The sequence below is a fragment of the Nyctibius grandis genome, chromosome 6 (assembly GCF_013368605.1).
Source record: "Nyctibius grandis isolate bNycGra1 chromosome 6, bNycGra1.pri, whole genome shotgun sequence".
In the NCBI taxonomy this organism is placed as follows: Eukaryota; Metazoa; Chordata; class Aves; order Nyctibiiformes; family Nyctibiidae; genus Nyctibius; species Nyctibius grandis.
The window spans coordinates 16329714-16353653 of record NC_090663.1 but is presented as its reverse complement, the minus strand read 5'-3'; the positions used below and the strand labels follow the sequence as shown (position 1 = coordinate 16353653).

Here is a 23940-nt window from a genome sequence, read left to right as displayed (position 1 = left end):
TTAGAAAGCACTCAGGAAAGTGAGTTGAAAATAAGAGAAGAAAGCTTGGTGACTGACATAACTGAAGATTGTAGAGATGTAACAAAAAAGGAACTTCTCCTAAAAAGAAAAGAAAGAGAGTGCTTGAATACAGATGCTTCCACAAAGGGAGAAAGCAGCACAGTGATGGGTAATGTGGAAAAGAATGAGGTGCATGACATAGAGGAAGATTGTATTATATCATCAGTTTTAGTGCCTGAAAGAGTTCCTGCAGAAACAGTCAAAGGCTCTGTTACAGCCAGTGGGCAAGAAGGGAAGAGTGTGATTGGCGTGGAAGATAAAAATGAAAGTAATGCAGTAGGTACCAGTGCAGGAAGTAGTAAACTTAGTTTGTTCTACAGCAGCCTACAAACAACTCCAGCCACTGTGACAGGAACCAGCACAGAAAAGATCATTGAGAGCACTGTAATGGCCACTAGCACAGGAGGAGAAAGAGCTGAGGATGCGTTCCAGTCTGAAAAGGACAGTGATGCTACAACCACTTGCTCAGAAGAAGAAGGCGAGGTGACAGTCATCTGCACAAGCATAGAAGCTGATGAAGGTTTCACAACGGGCATATGGGTAAAAAGTAGTGAGGGCAGTGATTTCATCACAGGAGCAGATGTTGGTGAGTGTACTGTTGCAGCAGCTGAAGAAGGTGGTGGCAGTGTTGTGACTGAAGGATTAGCAGAAAGTGAAAGTTTCCTAACAAGTACAGAAGAAGAAAATGGTGACTGTACCATGGTTGATGCAGAAGAAAGTGGTAAGGATTCAGTCAATGCAAGTGGAGTAGAAATTGAAGACAGTGTGAATAGTGCTGGGGCAGAAGAAAAAGATGATGCTGTGACAAGTGCAGGCTCTGAAGAAAAGCGAAAGACCTCAACTTGTGTAGATACAGGCAAATTTGAAAGTTCTGTATCCTGCTTAGGTGAAGTGGAGAGCGATGGTGCTGTAACTAGTGCAGGGACAGAAACAGGTGAAGGGTCAACAAGTGGTGACAGTTCAGGTGAATTTAGGGGCAGTGTGACAGCTGGCCAAGTGAAAGAACATGAAGGTACTGTGACTTGTACAGGTGCAGAAGAAAGAGGTCATAACTTCATCATCTGCTCAGTGACTGGTACAGATGCCCAAGGAGAAAGCACTGTAACTGGTGCATGTGTTGCAGTGGTCACAAACAACAGTGCCACAGCTGGAACTAGTGGTGACAAATCTGAGGATACTGTAAATGGTGAAAGTGCAGTGACCAGCACAGGCATAAGTCCAGAAGATGATGCTGAAATTTCAGTAGTCTGCGCAGGGCTAGAAGACAGCAATGAGGGGTTTGCAGTTTGTTTAGAAGCTGAAAAATGTGAAAGCCTAATGGACAGTACAAGAGCAAAGGAAGAAGCCAGTATCACTACGGTCAGTGTAGGTCCATGTGATGATGAAGGTTTTGTGACTAGTACTGGCTCAAAAGAAGAGGATGAAGAAGGTGAGGACATTGTGACCAGTACAGGAAGAGGAAATGAAGAAAATGAGCATGCTTCTACTTCTACAGGAATGGAAAGTGAAAGTGCACTGATTTGTATAGGTGCAGAAGAAGGTGAAAGTTCCATTATCTGCATAGTTGCTGAACAAATGGAAGCTGAGTCGGGAAACGCTGGCACAAATATAAGTAAGCTTACTGTTGACAGCATGACAAGTGCAGAGAAAGAAGCTAATTGTGGCACAAACTGCAAAAATGCTAAAGGGATTGTTGAAAGCAGTGTAACCAGTGCAAGTGCTGCAGATGAGGGTGCCTTGACTGCACATACAGGAAAGCATGAAGGTACCTTGATTCCCTTAGATGCTGAGGAATGTGAGGGCCCCATGACTAGTGCTATGGCAGTGCAAGATAAGAGTCAGTCTGGCACTGAAGATGAACATGAGAATGCCATGACTTCCTTTGGCAGCAGAGAACTTGATGCCTCTACAAGTAGTGCAGTTCCAACAGAAGATGAGAAGTCTCTTATTCCTGCTGACAGAGAAGAAAAAGTAAAAGGTGATATCATCTCTACCAGTACAGTGGAAGAAAGTGATGCTCCCTTACATTCAGCCATGGATGCTGAGGAAGGTCCACTTGCTGTTGCAAGAGCAAATGAAAGTGGGGAAAGCTCTATGATCTTAATAGACTCTGAAGACACAGAGGTGCCTATGCCCAGTACAGCTACAGAGTTTAAAGACTGTGTGCATACTTCTAGCAGTAAGCAGGAGAAAGATGAATGCACTATGATTTCCACCAGTATTGTGGAAGAATTTGAAGCTCCTATGTCAAGTGCGGCTATTGAATATGATGGTCAGATCCCCTCTGTGAAAACAGAAGAAATAAATGAGAATGCTATGGTTTCTATAGATATGGAAATATATGAGGTTCCCATGCCTAGTGAATCCAGTGCAGGAGGAGATGACGATGATGAAAGTCACTCAACTGCCAGCGGTAAGGAAGAAAAAGATGAGTGTGCTATGATTTCCACAAGCGTTGTGGAAGAACAAGTAATCCTAATGTCAGGTGAAGTCACAGAAGAGGCGATTGAACATGTGTCAGACACGGAGTCAAAAAATGAAACGGTAATGATCTCTACAAGTACAGCAGAATGTTTTGAAGCTCCTATGTCTAGTGTAGCTGTGCAAGATGAAAACGAACTCACTGCTTTAGAAACAGAAGGAAGGTATGAAGCTGCTATGATCACTACAAGCATGACAGAAGAATGTGAGATAGTCCTGATCAGTGCAGCACCAGAAGCTGAAAGTCAGCTCATTGTGGCAGAAGGAGATGAAGATGCCATTATCTCTCCAGGTGCATCAGAGGAATGTAAGATTGTGGAGACCACTGCAACAGTAGATGAACAGTTTGGACTAGCTGCTTTCAACACAGATGCAAAAAGCAAAAGTTCTGTGATTTTTGTGGGAGAGTGTGGAGCTCCTGTGCTGAGGGTTGCCACCAACAGTGAAGATCAACATGCTACTTCAAGTCTAGGAGATAAGGAGGAGGGGGCAGTGATCACTCTGAGCACAATGGAGGAATGTGATAGTCTCTTCACCTTTACAGTCATAGAAGAAAGTCAACTCACTGCTGAGAATAGAGAAGTAAAAGACAAAAGTGAGGAAATTTTTAATACTGCTAACCAGATTGAATGCATCTTATCAACTACAGACCCAGAAAAAAGCAATAATTCTTTGCTTGTCATTGGTAGAGAGAATGACACTGATGAGACTGGTGCGAGGGGAGAATCAGCAGCATCTCAGACCACAGTAGACAGTGAAATCACAGAAACAGATGAAAATTCAGTGAACCTCGTGAGTGTAGATGAAGCCCTTTACGTGGAGGTTAGTACGGAGACTCCTGTGAGTCCAAGTCCTTTCTCGGAGGCAAGTGAGGATGATGAGCAAGCTGAAGATGTGTTGCATGAGGATGTTACGTCAGAACTCTCTTGTGTGATTTCAGAAGCAGCGGCAGAGAGTGAAACTCTAAGGACTGTAAACTATAAATTTAACTCAAACTTGCATTTAGAAAGTGACTTTTCTGAAATAAGGACTCCCCTGCCTAGGGCTCAGGCTCTTTCCTTAGTTTCTGCAAATGAAGTGACTCTAAATACCAACCATGGTGAAGTGACAATAGAAGCAGAATTAGGGCAAAAAAGTGACTTCCCTGTGTTGCATGTAGAAGAGCTATACAACAGTGATGACAAAACGAACTTGGTCAAAGTAGATGATATTGGAATTGAAGTTACTTTTCAAAAAAGTAACGCAACCTTTAATTCAGGTGAGGATTTCTGTTTTTCTTTTAACTCTTCAATTTATAAGCTGTCATAAATAGCTGCATTTTACCATGATTATAGTTAGAAATAACTTACACTGTTCAAATATACCTGGTTTCTTTGTTGGTCGCAAAATAACTATTAATAATGTATTTAAGAATTGGTGACAAATATTTAAATAAGCAGGTGATCCTGGAAGTATAGGAGTGACTGAACACAATTATCCAAGGTACGTTGGAAAAGAATTAAATGTTATTAGAGTGCAAAAAGTTATTAAAATACATTGACTTAAAATTGTGAGCTAATATATGAAGTGGTTTGTGAGGGGTAATTATGGTGGAGCTACAGCTGCATTTTGTTATTAACGTGTTTTGAAATTCAAAAATACTTTTGTAGGAAAGAGGATGCATTTTGTTTAGACGTACGTTCAACATTTTAAAAAGGTACCTTCTTAGTAAGTTTGAAGGTTAGAGCGGCCATCCTTAATTGTAACTGCAGATATTTCTATGCATGATTATTTAATGGTTGTATTCAGATTCACTCTCTTAGGCTGAATTTTGTGTTGTGAATACAGTTGAAATGGTCCTACTTTGTGTTACAAAGGAATCAGACAGTCATCCTAAATAAATGAATGTTTTAAGTGACCAATGATGATAGGTGTCTATTTTAAATAGAAAACTGAAGTTATGATAGTATATGACATATTTTATTTCCAGGTCCATTTTACTGAAAGCTAACATTTGAAATGAACTTGCATGGTTGCTAGTTCCTAAAATACCATGTAACGAATATCCTGCTATTTTCAGCCTTTCTCCTCTTTGACCCTCCAGTGTAGCTGAAGCACCAAGTTTATGATAATTAATAAATTCTGTAGGTGCCATAATGAAGTCAAGATTATGACTTCATTATACATTTTGGAGAAATTAAACTGTAGAAAAATGGTAGAAATCTGCTTGTCTTTCTTTATACCAAAGGAAGTGGAATGATGCTGTTCGAGTACTACTTTTAAAACCTTTTCCTTCTCGTGTCTGTCTTTGCTGTTATTTCAGAAAATACACTAACATTTTATAATGCGAGTTTAGGTCCGGTTTTTCAAAGATTGACTTTATTCTCTAGTTCTATTGATATTTGGGGTGAGAAAGTTGGGATCTTAGGAGTTTGTTGAGGGACGATGCCGATCTCATAAACTTGAAAAATGTTATTCAGTATTTATACAACAGAGACAAACATGAGCCATGAAAAGGTAAACTGCTACACTTCAGTATTTCTGTCTTGGTGCTTTGCTCAATCCTTGTTGTCCATTGATGTAGCCTCTGTAAGTACCAGTGGTAATGCTAGTCTTATTCTGTGGACCGCAACCACAATTTAATCACTTCACATGCATCATTGATGAGTTATCATGTTTTGACTATTTGATTAAGAAAAGCTGTATAAACAGGCTTTTGAAATAGGTGCCCGAAAAGGCTGTGGCATTCATATGAAGATGCTGTCTGTGTACCCTGTTTTTCAGATGTTATGAGCATACAGCTCTTCCTATGGGGAATGAAATGGGTGAGGTTTTAAGATTTTCTGAAATTACATTGACGCTAACAGGAGCTACTGAGCTTTCAGTCTCTATGGAAATGGGATAATTTCAGTGGTTACAGTTGTAGAATTACAGATTCAGATCTTATTGTCACTTAAAGAAAAATATTGTCCTTAGTATTAACTGTTCACTCTGCATTAATTAATACAGAGGTAATTTGCTGTTTGGAGTTTGGTCTGAAAAATCTGTTGGTGTTTTTTAAAGGAAAAACAAGAAAAAAGCTAAAAGAATTTGTAAATAAGCTATGGTAAATCCTGATAGCCCATATTTTCCAATCCTTTTGTACTTAAGGAAAACATAGAAGTACTTGTGTTCTTACAGATGCCAAGTTATTTTTTTGAGCTGGTTTGCTGCAGACAGACTTGCTATTGTTTCCATTGCCTACAGGAAGGGATTAAATTCACATGCTGTGTTCATGAGGTGGTACTGAGAAATAGCATCCTACTGTAGCATGAGATAAATACAGCATAATGTAATCTAATCATTTTAACATATTTGTATTTCATTAGGCAATAATGCATCTTTACCAAAGTTGGCAGAAGAACTAGAATTTGAAACTAACTTGAGAACTGAAGAGGTATTTATGTTATTTTGAAAATTTTGACTATACTGTTTCTGATATAATTATACATCTTGCTAGGGTTTCTTACTATATCTTTTGATTTTTGTGCAGCAAAAATGGCATTTGAACTTCAAAACTTTGAAAGGGTCATTTTTCAGATTATTCAGCTGTGCTTTTCTGAGCAGCTGGCATTTAAATTGTGGGCTGTCCGTGTCATTCTGTGGTAGAACCGATCCCTGCCCCCTTCCTCCCCCAGCCATGCTCCTCCTGTGACCATGACATCCAAGTTTGCTTTTTTCAGAATTGGTCATACTGTTTGCATGTTGCTTGTGGTAGTACTTGTAAAATAGTCATACATGCCTTAGTACTTACAGCTGACAATTGTTAGTTTAGTGTTTTGAAACTCTAAACATAACACTGCTGTTCATTTCCTTGTGTCACTTCTTGCCAGTCTTCAGACTCGTACATTCTCTGTGTGTTTGAGGAACGTTTGCTGCCGTTCTGTACTGTGGTAACTACAGCCCATTATCTGCCGTAACAGAAGAGTAGGGCATCCTGGATAACCCGGGGTATTAGGGCTCATGGTCACTTATAGCTTGTGTAAGACCAAAGTTGAGCCTGTCCGTTTGTGTGTCTGTGCTGTGGTCCATACTAGCCAGGATTCAAGATGGGTTAATTTTTCATTCAGACACAGGACTGGATCCATGTATTCATATCTTGCCAAACTCTGATAATAAGCATTTTAAGCAATAATATGGTTCAGAGACTCCCAAGCATCTCTGAAAGGGTGGATCTGCACAAGGTTACTGGCTTCACCTCCAGGGCAGACCAGTTTAGTATTTCTGAACCATGGTTTTGATGCCTGGGATGCACTTCAGGAAAATCCATGTCAGCTTCAGTCTAGTGGAATTTATTGATTTGAGTTGAGTTCTGCCTGCAAACATCTGTACTGTTTGCTAGCATAAGATGGTCTTAGAGTCAGTATAGCCATGTTCTCATGGTACTGTATCTGAGTTTACAATGTTCAGATCTGACTTGATGCTATAGGGAGCTAAGTGTACTTATCTATCCATTGGTAACGTATAGCGAACTACAACTTGAATTTAAAAAAAAAAAAAAAAAAAAACCAAAAAACCAGCATGAGTTGAAAAGAGTTCACTGTACCTTGTTATACATTACAGATACATGTTTTTCTGTATATGTGAACATTTCTAGAATATTGCTTGTATTTGGAACTAATCTTAGAGTGGGCATCGAACCTTGACTTCCTGAGAGTTCTCTTGAGATCTCCTTGTTAAACTGAACTCTGGTACCAGTGTTAACTCTAAGGTCAAGGTTATGATTCTGTGCTGTTCAACAGTAATGTGACTAAGCTCTGCCAGTGTTCCTTGTTCATATTTGTACTGCTGTCTTAATAAGAAAACTTTTGAAGATTTTATAGATCATGATAAGACGATGTTCATCATGGTATGAGGGAGGGGAGTGAGGCATACTTGTTCTGGATGTCTGTGATGTTTTTGTTTCCTTTGATTTTGTTTTTAGCCACAGCAGCCTGAAAGTCCAAAAAGTGAAGAGGGATATGTGCATCTTCATACTGAAGAGTTTCAAAAAGGTGACTTTGATAGCAGTTTACTTTTCATACTGATTTGACTATTACTTATGATAGGAGGGTTGCAGATTTTACATGTATAGAGGGATTGAAGCAAAGCCTGCAGGAATCATCTTGAAGCATTTCTAGGAGTTCATATGGCGTTGCATTTGGTTTGTGGGAAAGAGGAGGAGGATCAGCCTTTTATTCCAGTATGATATGCTGGAAGAAAGGTGGAAAGCATTTAGAATTTTAAAGACGTAAACTGCTCACATTCTGTTTTAAAATCAATGGATACAGAAAAACGTTTGCTTGGGAAAGATATAGAAGCTTCCCCAAAGTATGGCTTTCTTCCTCCTAAACTTAGAACATCCTTGTTTTGAGTGTTGTGACAGGCCCTTTGAGGATAAGACAACAGTAAGTAGTGTATGACTTGTACGTCACTTTACAGAAAGGGGTTTTTTTTTTATTTTTTTATTTTTTGCTTTCCAGAAGATTAAAATATTTCTGGGCATCCACTGAAATTTGAAGAGCACTTATAAGTAGGTAATCACCTAGCTAGAAATCTCAATTAGGCAGCTTGGATCTGTGCTCAGTAATTCCTTTTCCATGTTTTAAATTAATCTGAAATGGAAGAAAAAAAAAATCTCTGTTTCCCAAAAACACACTATTTTAAAATGTGTTGCAATTGTTTGGTTTTCCTATTAAAGCAGAAACAAACCCCTACTTTGTTCCCATCTTGATGGATTCTGTGCTCCAGATGCATTACAGAGATGTTTACAACACTATCAGATGAGAGTTAATCCTCAGTTAATGGAGTAACAAGCAAAACTAAAGTGAATTACAAGAGGTACCAGCGATACTGCTGTATATAGAGTCCAAAGAGGTTAAAGATGCATTTCCTCTTACAGAAAGTTGCAGCTGAAAGCCTAAATGCTATGAAAGGGCACACTGTAAAGCTCACTTGCAAATTCTTAGACATGCATACCAAAATAACTATTTACCAAATAGAAAACAAAACTAGGAGTAAGGTGAGATACGAGCATTGGTATAAAACTTTGGATTCCTTTTCATTCTTGGGGTAGGTCAAATCCCACATACCTGGTTTAATAGTGGTGTGTATTCATCTAAGTGATAAGAGACATGCTCTGCTCACAAGAAAGAAAATGTAAACCCTGAGAATGGGTTAGAAGAATGTGGTCTTCAGGACAGCAGATCCAAAACTTTAACCAGTTTTTCTTTACTGTGAGGTTTCTTTGAAGTGCCTGAAAAACTGTGCCACTTCACATCACTCAGTCACCCAGACAGACAGTACTTAAAATTTAAAATGTGCAGATTCAACTAGCTGGTAATAATCTTGTTCTGTGTAAAATGTTTAACAAAAATCCATTTGTTGTGTAAATCATGTGGGATATGACACACACTGAAGAATAATGCTTTGTAGCTCTTGGTAGAGGGCTTTTTCTTTCTCTCCCCCACCACACAATAATCTCTTTATGTATATAAGCATGTATATATATATATATATATAGCTCAACGTACGTAAAAGGAAGTTGTTTAAAAGACAAATGTGTGTCCTGTCATGAGTATGAACAGCAGACACAGTAGTTTAGTAGTCCAAGATTCCTTGGAATGTAAACAAGTCATTGCTGTTTGAGTGGGTAGGATCTAGCTTTTCATTTGACACTGCTTTAAAAATTGAAAGATGTCGTGCAACTGAACAGCATGGCTGTGGAAGAATTGTTGCTAAAACATGCAGATTTTTTGGATCATATGTTTATGTTCATGTTCTTATTGTAGCTGAAAATAAAACTGTTTGGAATGTTTTAGCAGGTTCTTTTTAATTAAAATATTAATTCAGTGCCTTTATGAATCAGACTTTAAGGGTTTTTTAGACTGCTCAATGGAGCAGCTTCTTTATGTATCTATATTCTTTTTATGTATCTATATTCTTTTTATGTATCTATATTCTTTTTATGTATCTATATGAAATAGCTTTGAAAGTTACAAATTTTTTTCAGAAATGCAGAGCACTCATCAGCTGCCATAATTCAGAATTATTTTCCGTATTTTTGTGATATGGAAGGCTAAGGCTCTATTTCATTAGAGCCAGAGTTAGAGTAGTAGAGTCTAGCAACTGGACAATTTCCACATGTGCACTGTATCAGCTGCAGGTCTCACTAGTACAATTATGAAAACTTTAGTTCTCTGGAAGCATAATGTTACAGTGTAGTTTTCATCCCGTTTTGCTTCATCCCATGACCCAGCAGCTAGGGTTGTGATGGGTAAAATTCTAATTCATTCAAATTCTAGAACGATATTTGAAATGTCGAAGTTACCACATATTTCAGAGATGACAGCCCCGTGATTGACTGTATTTTAGCCATAAAATGGTTCTCAGTTATCCTATGCTTCAGAAATCCATATTATTTCTTTTTCTTTAACAATATTTGAACAAAAAAAAAAAAAGAGAAGATTGTATGCCTCTTATTTCCAACATTGAAAGTAAGTTTTGTACAGTTTCAGGTACTCCGGAATCCTTTCAGATAAGTAGAGGATACTATGATACTTCGCTCTTGCTGAGCTTTTCTCATTATTTTTGTAATTCTTTTTTAATAGATTTGCTGCGGAGGAATATTGCTTTAGAAAGAGAAACTTTTCATGTAAGTTCTTGGTTTTAAAATTTACTCTCTAAGTTTGTGTTGCTTTTTTTTCTAACTTGCATTTACTTCTATTTACATTAAATATTCTCTAAAGAAAAATATTATTTTTGTATATGTAGAGCCTATGTATACTGAGACTGTGCAGCTGTGTAGGTTCATGTCTAATTATTCTTTCAAATTTGCCAGTAAATAAATCTTCATGAATTGTTGTTCCACAGTCTATGACTATTTCAAGACTGTTGTTAACTGGCAGAAAAGAGAAGCTTGATTGTCCTCCTTGAGAACAGAGGACAAAATAGAGATTATTCTTGGGGCTTTTGATCAAGGCTAGAAACCTGTTCTTTTAATGCAGTCTGCTGTGATTTCACAAGAACTTGGAGCTTGTAAGTATAAAAGATGACTGGGAAAGTTGCAACTGTAAAGTATTTCTTATGGAGCAAAACCAAGACATTTAACACAGATGACAAGCTAAAAAATGTGTTTGTGGTTTCTTAAACTTGAGTAGTAAATTATTTATTACTATATTGTAATGCTGGTTGGCCATGTTTCTGGTGCTAGTGAGATACTACTTCTGTTTCTGAATGGAGGAGAGTGTCCTTTTAAATCCAAACATATTTTGTGTGAATTGCCATGATAAACTGCTTTTAAAGCACATAGTAGGGTGCTTAATTAAAACTGAGACTTTTTTCATTAAAAATATCAATTAGAAATTCTGAAAATACTACGAGTCAGAAGTTCTTTCATGATGCTATTCTATAGTAGTAACATTACTTGAGCTCTAGGAATAAATTGCTTTTGTAATACTGCAAGTTGCCATTTTAATAATGCATGTTGTACTTGAAAGTAGCAAGTAGGAAAAACTTTCTCCCTTTATGCAAAACAGAAGGTAAGGAGTTACCTTTCTTTGTGTTTTAATGTGTAGGTGGAAAACTTGGATACCCAGATAACCGAAGAACACAGATCTAGAGGAATACAATGTAAATCTTCAGGAACAATGGATAAAGAAGAATGTAAGTGATACAAAACTACATGAATTTGTGTAAAGCTTTTCTGCTGCAAAACAAAGTTCTACTGCGATTAGGCCGTAAAATGGTATTTTGGAGGAAAGAATGGAATATGGGGAATTCTAAACTCCAAAGCAATTGTTCTTCCCAAAACAACTTTTAATACTACACTTAATATATGTGATAAAAATATGGTAACAAATTTAATACTGCACGGAAGAGTATTATAGTAGCTTCTTCTAAGTGAACAAACTTTTTTGTTTAGTCTTTTAAGAAGGATAAAATTAGTAATTATTGTAATAAAACACAGGGAAGGAGTATAAAGCTGAGGAAGGCTGATCATCGGAGGAAAATCTAGCCATTCAATAGACTTTGTGAGTCTGGATGCTTTCTTTGTTCGGTTGGAAAGAACTAAGTTTTAGTGTAACCTTTTATCTGTCTAGAAGCAAAAAGTGAGAAGGAAGTCAGTGCGTTGAATGGCATAAGCATTTCTAAGTTAAAGTTAGATAAAGTTAACTTAGATGTTTTGTTGACATAATAATTATGAGGCTGACTGTAATATCTGTTCAAGCTCTACTCTCAGCTGCTTTTGTCTTTTCAGCATCAGAGCAATTAAAAAACAATTAGGAAAATTAATAATGTCGTTTTTTAATAACAGTTTTTATTCTGCTTGTAAGAATTGTGATTTATGAAGTGAGTAATTAGAAGCCGTGCTGTATTCATTATAGTGCCCCACATAGTATTAACTGTTTTCTCTGTTTCTGGGTGAGTTGAAGTTAGGGTTGATGTTTTATTTCTTGATGTGGTACCTGTCAAATTTCAATTTTGAGCTTATCTTTAAAAACAAACAGAAAAAAACAAACCAAGCCCTACCTGTAACATACAAGAAACATTGGGTTCTTTTTTGTAATTGTTTTGCCTTCCCTTTTTGAAGAGGGATTAGCATAACTTTCTGTTCACATTTTTTTAAATAAGATGCTGCTTTTCAGAATCTTTGGAATCACACTAATGATGAGCTGATATAAAAGTGGCATCAAAATCTGACAAATGCAGAAGACACTTTTTTAACACTTGAACTGTTGTTTGTTTTTGCAGGCAACCAGCTGATTGCTCAGGATGTGAAAGAAGATGATGAACAAAGTCAGTGTTCCAAAACAAAACCTGATAGCATCGAGGTATTTTCAAGAACTTTTTTTTTTAATGTTCTGCAATTGTTATGTAAACAAGATGGAAGTCGCTTATTTCTATAGCAGTTTATTTGGGGAGTTATTTTCAGTATTAACTGTAAACTACTTTTGCATTGTCTTGAATGCAAAATAACTGACTATAGAATGATACTCACTTTTCAAGGGGGAGACAATTTAAAAAAAAACAAACAAACAAACAAAAATGTGAGTCTGCATTGTTGCGCACAGCACCTGAATCCCTTGGGGGTGTGGTGGACCAATTTGCACAATAGTTAGGAACTTAGGATAGCATGGAGCATTGCTGGATCCCAGCTGTCCAGTCGGTTCAGCATCTTCATGGTCTCATACTAATCTGAGATCTGCAGGAGGGTGTTGGACTTCACCCAAGTTCTGGGTTTGCACTGATCCCTTCCAAGTGAAAACAGGAATTCAAGGCAAAATAGATGTTCCTTTTAAGAGTACATGCAGAATATTTGGGACTGTCTCACCCACTGATTTTGATGAAGCTTTTCAGCATCAAAGTTTTAAAGAGACATTATGAAATCTTGATGAATAAAATAACTACTCGTGTATTGGGATGTGAGTTGTGGGTTTTTTTTGTTTTTTAAACTTAAGTAACTGACAATGATCTTGAATTTGTAGTAAGACACTCTTTTCTTTCTTGTTTCAAAATAATGTAGGAAGTTATTTCAGGTGATAAAGCAGAAGTGTCCAAAGAAATTGATATAAAGCATACACCTCCTGAAAGTGCTATGGAAGAAAAAGGTAATGAAACTGCCTGTTCTGGGCAATTTTCTGAACCCATATGGAATGCTAATTTCTTTTCATTTGAATGATTCTGAGAGAAATTAGGAACTTGATCCCTGTTTGATCCCGGCAAATACTTGCATATATTCTCTAGTTGCTGTATGTTGTATTGTTGCTATCAAATAGTGCATTAATCCTAGTTCCTTTAAGGGTGAGAGCAGATTTGATGTTTCTGCTGTACCCATCCACTCCGTTATTGCTTCAGTATATACCTTGGGTAGGAAAGTTAATTGCAAATACACAGGTGGATAAGGAAATAGTACGATTGGGGTATGTGACAAGAAGAACTTCTCCTAACTCTGACCACAAATAAGAGGTGTCCTTCTGTGAGAAAAAAAAAAAAAAAGTTACATATTCACCATCAAAATCAGTTCTGTTTGTTTCTGTAGAGAAATCAACCAGGAAAGAGTGTGCAAGCTGCGCTGTCATAGTTGACTTATTGCACTGAAATAATAAAAGATGGTGTGTCCACAGTGTTAATATTGGCTTTGATGTAACTTCAGTCTGTCTTTCTGTGAACAGTGTATCTTCCATAATGTTAGTTTAACGTATTAATAGTTTTATCTCTTCAGTGAGCATGTTGACAAGTCTGAAACTGTTCTGCAATGAGCTTGTCTCCTTAGCTTCCTGTTTCATGGAATGTGGGAGAAAATTGAGCAGTGGCTTGTATTTATCTTACCATTTTACAGTGGGTCATGCTCTTGAGCTTTTGTTTTTACCTTAAATTAGAAGATCTAACTCATCTAGTGTTAGGGAGGCATTCTGGTAGACCAATATATTGTTGTTACAAGGCAAATAGTGTTAATTTCTGATGGGTGTTTTTAGGGAATTTTGGGCTGCAGAATGAAATAATGCTTTTAGTGCGAAGGTTGTGGCTTGTACCTTTTTCTTTGCCTAGTAAAACAAAGGTGTACAGTTTCTGTCGTCTTGGTTTTTTTGCATGTGTGAAGATGAATTTACTCTCGAGAAGGAAATGTCTGAAAAGGAAAAGCACGATCTAGAAACAAATGAAAATTCTCCAGAGGTGAGTCGACTTATTCATGTTCATTCATACCTCAACTAACTGAGGTAGTGCAGATTCCCACTGAAAAGAAGTATTTTGTCTTTGTATTCCATTGACAGCAATATGAAAACTTTGACTTCACCAGCACAGAAATAGCTGTGAAAAAGTGTACTGTAAAGTACCAAAGACTCACGTAGTTCTGTGTCACAAAGTATAAACTCACAGACCATAAGATATCAGTGGTTGGTTACTGAAGTAGAAGTAACTCCCTTCCTACACTTCATAGTACTTATTGTGAAGAAAGCAATTCTGTAGAGTTGTATTGTGAACTGGCTGAAGGAAAGAAGCCAGAGAGTGGTGGTCAATGGGACTGAGTCCAGTTGGAGGCCTGTGTCTAGCGGAGTCCCTCAAGGGTCGGTACTGGGACCAGTACTATTCAATATATTCATTAATGACTTGGATGAGGGAATAGAGTGCACTGTCAGCAAGTTGGCTGATGACACAAAACTGGGAGGAGTGGCTGATGCGCCGGAAGGCTGCGCAGCCATTCGGAGAGACCTGGACAGGCTGGAGAGTTGGGCGGGGAGAAACTTAATGAAATATAACAAGGGCAAGTGTAGGGTCCTGCATCTGGGCAAGAACAACCCCATGTACCAGTACAAGTTGGGGGCAGACCTGTTGGAGAGCAGCGTAGGGGAAAGGGACCTGGGGGTCCTAGTGGACAGCAGGATGACCATGAGCCAGCAGTGTGCCCTTGTGGCCAAGAAGGCCAATGGCATCCTGGGGTGTATTAGAAGGGGTGTGGTTAGCAGGTCGAGAGAGGTTCTCCTCCTCCTCTACTCTGCCCTGGTGAGGCCGCATCTGGAATATTGTGTCCAGTTCTGGGCCCCTCAGTTCAAGAAGGACAGGGAACTGCTAGAGAGAGTCCAGCGCAGAGCCACGAAGATGATTAAGGGAGTGGAACATCTCCCTTATGAGGAGAGGCTGAGGGAGCTGGGTCTCTTTAGCTTAGAGAAGAGGAGACTGAGGGGTGACCTCATTAATGTTTATAAATATGTAAAGGGCAAGTGTCATGAGGATGGAGCCAGGCTCTTCTCAGTGACATCCCTTGACAGGACAAGGGGCAATGGGTGCAAGCTGGAACACAGGAGGTTCCACTTAAATATGAGGAAAAACTTCTTTACGGTGAGGGTGACCAAACACTGGAACAGGCTGCCCAGAGAGGTTGTGGAGTCTCCTTCTCTGGAGACATTCAAAACCCGCCTGGACACGTTCCTGTGTGATATGGTCTAGGCAATCCTGCTCTGGCAGGGGGATTGGACTAGATGATCTTTCGAGGTCCCTTCCAATCCCTAACATTCTGTGATTCTGTGTGATAGAAATCATGTTTTCCAAAAACCTTGTAATTGAGATGTGGACCGTTTAGTCACTAGCAAATATGACTTGGCTTTGCAAAAATATTGTCACTCAACAATTTTAAAACTCTTTTATCTCTTAGGTGGCATATACTTGTGATATTCTACAGTGGTGATTGTAAACAAATGTCTGAACCCTAGAGATTAAAATTGTTGCTGGCCCCTAGAAACGGACACAGTTCTCATAAAGACATTGGGTTTTGTCATTTGCTTCTTTTGCCTCTGATTTGGAAGTGGAAGAAAATTTAGAGAGTGAATTGTTATGTTTGTTCACTCAAGGCTTGAGTCACTAAGATCCGTTACAGGGAAGAGACATCACTAGACTTCAGTAAATGCTGAATGAGGCACTTTACCTTCTTTCCTTGTAAATAGGAGAAAGTCTATTATTGCTGATTTTGTGATCTGAGATTAGGGATTCTTGTGATCTGAACATCTGATCATATTCACTACTTAAAGTTGTCTTTCAAAGCTTAAACTTCAAAGTAAGGGGCCTTTTTTACTAAAGGCCCTGTTTATATAGAGAACGTCACCAACCTGTATGTCAGGATAACTAGGATGTTGACTGTTTCATAGCGCTTGCTCAACTGTTACAAGGTGTAGCCTGTGCTGTGTGGCGTTGGGAAAAGGGACTCACAAGATATAAAGTTCAGAGTTCTCGTAAGACTGAAAAGATGTGGTGGGAGGTATAGGGTAAGCCAGCAGCACTTGTGAGACCAAGTAATAGAGTTGTTGGAAGAAGGGGGCAGAAAGCACTGTGGTCTCAGGCACGCTTTGTGCTTGAGGCCAACCACAGAGAATTTTGAATAATTGGGAGATGTCTTGTTTCATTTCAGCTATGTCAATGGATTTCCTATGAAACCTGCCTGATCTATATTTTTAAACTGACGAGCATGACTTCTGCCACTATCACATTATGAAGTTAGCAGCAATCTTTGTACTATATTGCTTAAACGCTAAATGTCAATTACAGTAACTAAAATATTTTTGTCCTTTACTTTTAATAGGAAAATCAGCCTGTAATAGTGAAACGGAAAAGGGGAAGGCCTCGTAAATACCCTCTTGAAGCTGTACAGCCTGGTGGTAAGTAGTTCATAATATCTGTGTGGGAAACAAGGAAAATAGTGACATTCAAGTTCTGAATTCATATTTCTTCCCTCAGGTGGGGATTCAAAAGCTGATATGAGCATTGGGAATGTAAGTGCCTTTATTTTGTTTGGGTGCATTTGAACACAGTAATCCAAGAGCCATTTGTCTGTTTAACAGTTAACGGTATTTCAGAAACATCTTATGGAAAACTTGATGATTGAGTTCAGTTGAAGCAAACAAGAACTATTAATTGTATCACTTAATATATAGCTGAACTTTGTAAGCAGAATATAATATTAAGTCTGAACACAGCAAATAACGTAACAGGATCAAATTTAGTACCACATACTTAATACAAATCTAAGTGTTACACTGGCTAGCCATATACTTGTACACAGGGTGAAATTCTAATTGTGTGCACACTTGTCTTTTAATTTGTGCGGAGAGTAATTTTGACCTGAAGATTGATGGTGATTTTGTTTCAAAGCCTTGAGACATTTTTTTCTCTACTGAACCTTTCATAATAATAGCTCATAGTAACTCTTAATATCTGTAAAATATTGTATCATGCAGCTGCATTATCTATATTATAATGTGTACAGTTCATTCAAAGGAGACATACTTGTTAGTAACTTAAGAGCTCATGAAACATACCTGTCTTTTAAAGCTCAGCAATATCCTAATTTCTTAACCTGCATGAAGTACATTCACTGCTAAGAAAGTATTCTGTTAGGAGTGTTTCTGCAGTCAAGTTGGATTACAGCACAGGGTAGTAATGGATCAGGTGTATTTGTGGAGTATGAGTAGTTAGATTTATTCTGGTGGAAGGCTTCTCTCTTGGGAATTCCTGTATGTCAGAATGAAAGTTATTGCATAGAAAATAGGTGATTTTTAAGAACAAAGTTGTATTGAAACTCATGTTTTCTGCCTGCTTGACTGGTGATGCGCCAGCTGGCATGGCTGTCAGAAGTCTTGGGAATTTACCTAAACTATAGATAGCAGGAGTTCTCGTCCCTGCTTGTTCTGTCCTCACAGCATTTCAGGCAGCCCTTTGAGTCCCATCCCTTCTACAGGTCTGGTGGAGTTTTGTTTCAGAATTCCTAATCTTTCCTAATCGATCTTTTTTTTTTTTTTTTTCACCCCAATATTAATTTAATGAAATGTAATTTGAACTGGTGTGGGTTTTGGTGTTTGTTTTTTCGGTTTGGGGGTTTTTTGTGTTTTTGGTGGTGGTGGTTTGGTTTGGGTTTTTTTTCAAATAAGAATTAAAACTAATTTTAAAATCCCCTTCAGAAATAGATATACCTTGGCACCCTCAGTACTGGAACAGAATCATCTTGTTCTAGTTCGACTATTTTAAAGGTCTTATACCTATTAGTGATGACTGATCGGTGTGTCAGTCAGTTACAGGGTGGCTCCAGGAGGAGCCGTATCTGCCCTCCATCTGAGATAATGGGTCTATAAGGTGAGATGCTATCTTTGCATGACAGTTTCCCCCAGGCTGCTTTGAGAACATGTCGCTACTTCAAAGGAAGTGTAGACATCCTAGTGTAGTCGTTCAGTGATGAAAGCAACTGGATTTTTTGGACAATCATCATAGGAGTTGTGGAATTATACATAGCTCTTCCTGCATTCTGATTAAATACAAAATTCTGGTGATTTATAATGCTGCAGATCTGTATCTGTGACAACATAAAGTGACTATGCTGAACATTTTTGTTTTGTTGATAATTAAGTTTTCAGAAATGTATTTGACTGAAACAGCTTTAAACTTTGTGTCTTTTATTGCAATGACTTTAGTGTCAATTACGTTACCGAAACTGTATGATTTCTTTTGTTTATGGGCTGATTTGACTCATTTCAAAACTTTATCATAAATGGAAGAATGCACGCTACTGTTAAACTCAGTACAAGCTTTCTGTATGCTCATTAGAATGTTCATGCTTTCGAGATTTGCAGATATGTTCTACTATGAATGGGACCAAGTTTCTGTGTTTATGTAATACAATCCTGTATTTTTCTGATTTTATTTAAATTAAAAAACCCACTTTTTTTTAATTTCAGCTGCAGTTTCCTATCTTTGCGAGTAGAGGAAAAACACCTCAAACAGGTAAGCAAATTATATCTGCTTTAATAAATAAAACAAAAGATGGAAGAAGCAGAAGAGGGTTTTCAAGAAAATCACATGGGTCCTTCCTAAACATCATTCCTGGCAGTCAGTGTTAACGTGTGAAAACATCTGAGTAAATAGAACAGTGAAGACTTTTCCCTAATTCCTGATGATTTTTTTCATATTAAAAAAGAGCTGCTTGATAAGAACTTACATCAAAGATGCAGCAGCACTGTTAAGTGCTGAGTAACGCATTTTAGAATATACCAAATAATTTGTTTATGTGGATAGGCATGGCAGAGCTTCAGAGGCAGGTAGGTACCCCATCAAACTGGTTCTTAGTGACTGTTTTCCATTTCTGCTTATTTTCTTTCATACAGCAACTATCAATCACACTTATTACACTATCTGTTTTAAAATTTCAAATTTCGTTAAATTAATTGGATTATCTCTGGATATGTGTCTAAAGAGCTTAGTGGTAACTTGAGGGGGATGTTTCTTTCCCCTTTCACAACTGCTGTAAGGTCTTTAGAAAATGATCGCTTAACTTTACTCAGAAATGTACTTTAGTGCTTCAAACTAAAGTCAAATAAAGTGAGATACTTCTCTATTTCTCTTTCCTATTTAAACATCTGTGATTTTTAAGAGGTCAGTCTTTGGTGAAATTTAGATGGCGTAGTTAATTTTGCGCATGTATGGAGTCTGAACTGCACTGATTTGTTTAAATGTGTCTTTTTAATTATGACCATTCACAAAATAGACTTTAAAATCCATTCGGGAAGCAGACAAACTTGAAAGGCAGGTTAAAAAATTGTTTGTAAACAAATACAAACATACATGCAACAAATATGAGAAAACAAGTTTTCAAAACAAATCTTTTGAAGTTTCCAGAAGTTTAGGTTTCTACAGAGATATTAATCTGGCTGCACTGCACATATGGACTATTTCCTATTTTCTCTGCATTTGTTAAAATGTCAGCTTTAATCCACATGCTTCAGGATTGTCTCTGGAGAGTTAGCTGCTTGTGTGGTACTTGGTTTCTGTCAACTGCAAAGAGAACAGACAAGAATGTGAGAAAGGTGTAAAAGTGCATTCTGGTTTGCTTTTTATTCAAAAGGACAGACACCTGACTGTGTACTTAAAGCTTAGTTTAGTGTGTTAAGTAACATTTCGTTTTCTAGGTGAAAGGCTGTTGATGTCACAGCAATATAAAGTGGATTAAATATCCTGTTAAGCTTTTCATCATACGTTAGCATTCATGTGAGAAAAAGGGGTTGAAAACCCCTGGCTGTGAAAAGAAAACAAAGTGGAATCCCTCTGTGCAGTTCACTCATTCTGATAATTTCTGGGTGTTCTTCACAACGGTTTGTGGTAGGGACAGACTCGCATGTAGAGTGGGAAGCAGAGGGTTTCTTTTCAGTCAGTACAGCTCATGCAGTTAAGAGACATCTGGTTTCTGAAGGCAGCATCCTCCCATAACACTGACCCTGAACTTAAAACTGAAATTACTTTGCAGTAATCAGTGGTTGCTGCTGTAAAGATAGTACGATTTTTAAATACTATAGCTTATTATTATTTTACTTATCTTGAGGCAAAAGTACTACATTTTCACATCCTAAGGAGAGGGTTGTGTCTGTTAAAAAAGGCATGTCTTGTACTCGCATGGAGTGTTCTTCAATCAGAAAACATTTTGCTACAAATTTGCCAAAAAGTACCAGAATTCTGAAGTGTCTGTCTCTTGAACACAACAGAACTAATAAACGTTGATTATATGTTAGACTTATTTTGTGTAAAATACTTAATACAGTGGACAGTCGTATGTTTTATTGCATTTCTTTATTGAATAGTTAAACATCTTTGCATTTTATTTCATTTGCTTTTGTGTAAAAGTTTTTCCTCATAACATTAACAGTGGAACTCCAAAACACTTGTGTGTGAATTTTAGAATATGTTTCTGCTCTTTGAGATCTGTTTTTGATCCATTGCATTGACATTCTTCTGTTTGTTCTATCAGTCTAACTGCTGATGGGTTTAGAGTTTGTGTCATCTTTTCTGTAGCTTTCAGAAAACAAAAATAGGCGGCAAATTTGTGGCAGGCATAAAAACTTGCTTTTGTTTAGGTTGCTTCTGTTGCTAAGAATTTTTATCCTTGCAGTGTTGCAGATAATTAAATTTGACAAAGCTCAAAAGCTTTGTAAAATAATCTCTTTCTTATCATAGAGTAGTCAGGGTAGAAGTGGTAAGCATCTACCATGGAGAGAGGCCAGGCTGAGACATGGATTGTAGGGTTATAAATGTATTTTAACATGCACAGGCCAGTCTGTGAGAAGTACTGAATTGGAAGCGAGAAGTACTTCGACAGAGAAGGTCACGTAATTTCCATACCAGGTATTAGACAGGTTTTAAATATTGTATTTTTGAGCTACAGCCATCTTGGTGCTTCACCATGGGCGTAGTTAAGCACTAGAACAGACTGCCTGGAGGGACTGTGTTCTTGGAGACTTTCAAAAGTGGATTGAACAAGATCTTGAGCAGTATCATCAGATCAATTAATTTAGCCATGCTTTGAACAGGAGGTTGGACTAGGTGACCTCCAGAGGCCCCTTCCAAGCTAAATTTTTCTGTGATTCTGTAATTGGTTGACAGTATTTAAAAGGGGTAAGTAACTTGCTTTTCCATTAAAGCAAAGCAGCATATGCAACAAAGCAATAATTAATGTCAGTCATATAAAGCCTAATTACTTTAAAAAAAAAAAAAAAAATTGTCCCAGACTCAGTATATAACAAAATACAGCAAAGCCATATTCTAAATTAGATAGAGACTTGAAATGTCTTCTGAGCTTCTGTGATGTTTATGCAAAGTTGACAGAGTTTGAAAGAAAGATTTGAAGTTCAGGATTAAGTTCCATTCTTTCCTTTCTTTTTAGGTACAGACATATCTAATAAGAAAGAAACAACAAATGTAAGTGCAGCCATTTTAATTTGTAAGTTTATAAGCAGTATGTAATGAAAAATGTCTGTCTTGTATTTAAATTAAATTGTTCTTGTCTTACTTGCTTCCATTTTATCTTTTCAGGAAGATGAAGCTGAGAAAGCAGAAATGATTGTGCGTAAAAGGGGAAGAAAGCCCAGGCGTTCTCTGGTTCAGTCAGAGGAAACTGGTAAAAACATGAAACTGCTACTCCTAACAGATTGAGAAGATATTACTGTGCCTTTCTGTTTACTAATAGCAACAAGATAAGCTTTATTCAATTTTCCTTTCTTGAGGAAAAATCATTGAGTTACAGTTAGTGTAAATATTATGTAAATATGTGTAAATTGCTGTAATCTCATGTCAGAATTGCTACATCCCAGATGCTTCTATAAAGCCTCATGAATTTTCTATGAATTCTGGCTATGAGCTCCATAAGTAAACTGTGGTGAATGTGTTAGCCAGATTAAGTCAAACAAGTGTGAATTAAAAATGTTGAAGCATAAAGGAAATAGAAAATTACTTACTTAAAATGGGATTTGTGAATAGAATACCTTTTCTAAACTAAGTGTCCGTATCCTTTTGGAGGGCTTTTGGAAAATTATAGCACATGTGTAAAATTTTACATGGACAGAAACACCGGAGCCAGAAAGAAAACGTCGGAAATTAACATCTTCTGAAGACGAACTAAAAGAGCAGGAGGAAGGTGAGGAAGATGATGGTGAGGAAGATGATGAAGCACATTCTGGGGCCACAACTCGATCAGCCACAAGATTAGAGGCACAAAGGTAACTGTGTGTAGAGACACCAGTAGCAGGCTTTTTTCTACATTGTTCTGAGTTGTTGTGGGGTTTGTTTTCGGGTTTTTTTGTTGTTTGCTTTTTTTCCTCTTTTTAAATTGATGAGAGCTTCATGGATAATTTTGGTTCTAATTCTAGTACTGCTTTCCTAGGGATGAAGAGACAAAAGGGGAGGTGGGGGAACTGTTACGGTCTCAAAAGACATACTTGAATATGTCAGAAGATAAGAATTGATCCTGTTGGCAGTCTTCATCCTAGTGATGTCTCAGAAGTTGAGTCTAAGGGCACTTAGTTCCGATAAGTAAAAAGGGACCTCTGACTTGACTGTGCAATTCACCATTTGATATTTGGAGTTGGAACAAGGTGAAAATATAATTATCCATGTCCGTTTCTTTTTCCATCTGAGTTAAATACATGAATTTGCAGTACTGGAGGATTTAATTTCTACTATGGCGATCTGCAAGGTCAGAGAGAATCTTACCGCAAAAGACTAGCGTGGTAGCAAGAGTTCTGTTTTCCAGAAGCCATTCTTCATCTCACTTAGCATAGGTCTGCCTTTTTGTAGGCAAACTGAATTATAGCAGAGCTCATCCTCTTGACTTTGTTGTGGAAACAAAGAAAGATATCAGCTTTGGGAAGTTTTAATTTATGTTGCTGCCTTCCAGAATAGAATTGGAGTCCAGGCTTTGTTTTTATATTCATGGTGAGATTTCTGTAAATTCACTGGATTTACTTCATTCCTAAGGATATTGTATTATATGTTAGCCTTTGGGGCTTATTTGAAGCAGTGTTCACAGTATGGTCTTGAATTTGTAATTTCAGACCTCAATCAGAAAGTAGTTAATGTAGTCTTCATTTAAGTAAAAACTGTGAAAGTTTATCACTACCACTTAGTAAACAGCAGTGTTGTTTACAGGCAAAGGGAGTTCCTTTCGTCTCACGTAATTGTTAACTCTAAAATGGTAGTAAAAGTTTAGATATTGGTGGTTTTATTCTGATTGCATGTGGAAACACCTACTTTTTTATTTATAGATTTGTGTCTCAGATTTCCGGCTCTGACTGTAACAAAGCATCTCTATCTTAAGACGCTGCAAACAGTCTGCATTTTATAAGTAGCATTTGGAATAGTTCTGTGGAAGGGGCTGCTTCATCTTCAGCATTGCTGGATTATCAGTTTTTCTGACTTAAGTAACCTGTTTTCCAAACTATGAAGTTGATCACCAGTAAACAGTTTTTCATGTTTCTGAACTGGTGGATACTGAAGCTAATAAGAGTTCTTTCTTTACATTGGATAAGCAAATTCTCTTTTCTTCTGCAGCCTGTTCACCTTTGCTTCTTTTGGTTTTCTGCTGGTACTACAAGCTAT

General features: G+C 37.5%; 1 protein-coding gene across 1 annotated transcript in view; it reads left to right on the top strand.

Moving 5' to 3' along the window:
* BOD1L1 (biorientation of chromosomes in cell division 1 like 1) overlaps nucleotides 1–23940 on the top strand; it is a 38653-nt gene that overhangs the window by 11701 nt on the left and 3012 nt on the right. The window contains 14 exon segments of the mRNA XM_068402914.1: nucleotides 1–3799; nucleotides 5889–5956; nucleotides 7484–7553; nucleotides 10149–10192; nucleotides 11115–11202; nucleotides 12292–12371; nucleotides 13064–13148; nucleotides 14141–14214; nucleotides 16613–16688; nucleotides 16768–16802; nucleotides 18759–18804; nucleotides 21731–21765; nucleotides 21880–21964; nucleotides 22409–22562. Coding sequence (XP_068259015.1) covers nucleotides 1–3799; nucleotides 5889–5956; nucleotides 7484–7553; nucleotides 10149–10192; nucleotides 11115–11202; nucleotides 12292–12371; nucleotides 13064–13148; nucleotides 14141–14214; nucleotides 16613–16688; nucleotides 16768–16802; nucleotides 18759–18804; nucleotides 21731–21765; nucleotides 21880–21964; nucleotides 22409–22562 — 4739 coding nt within the window.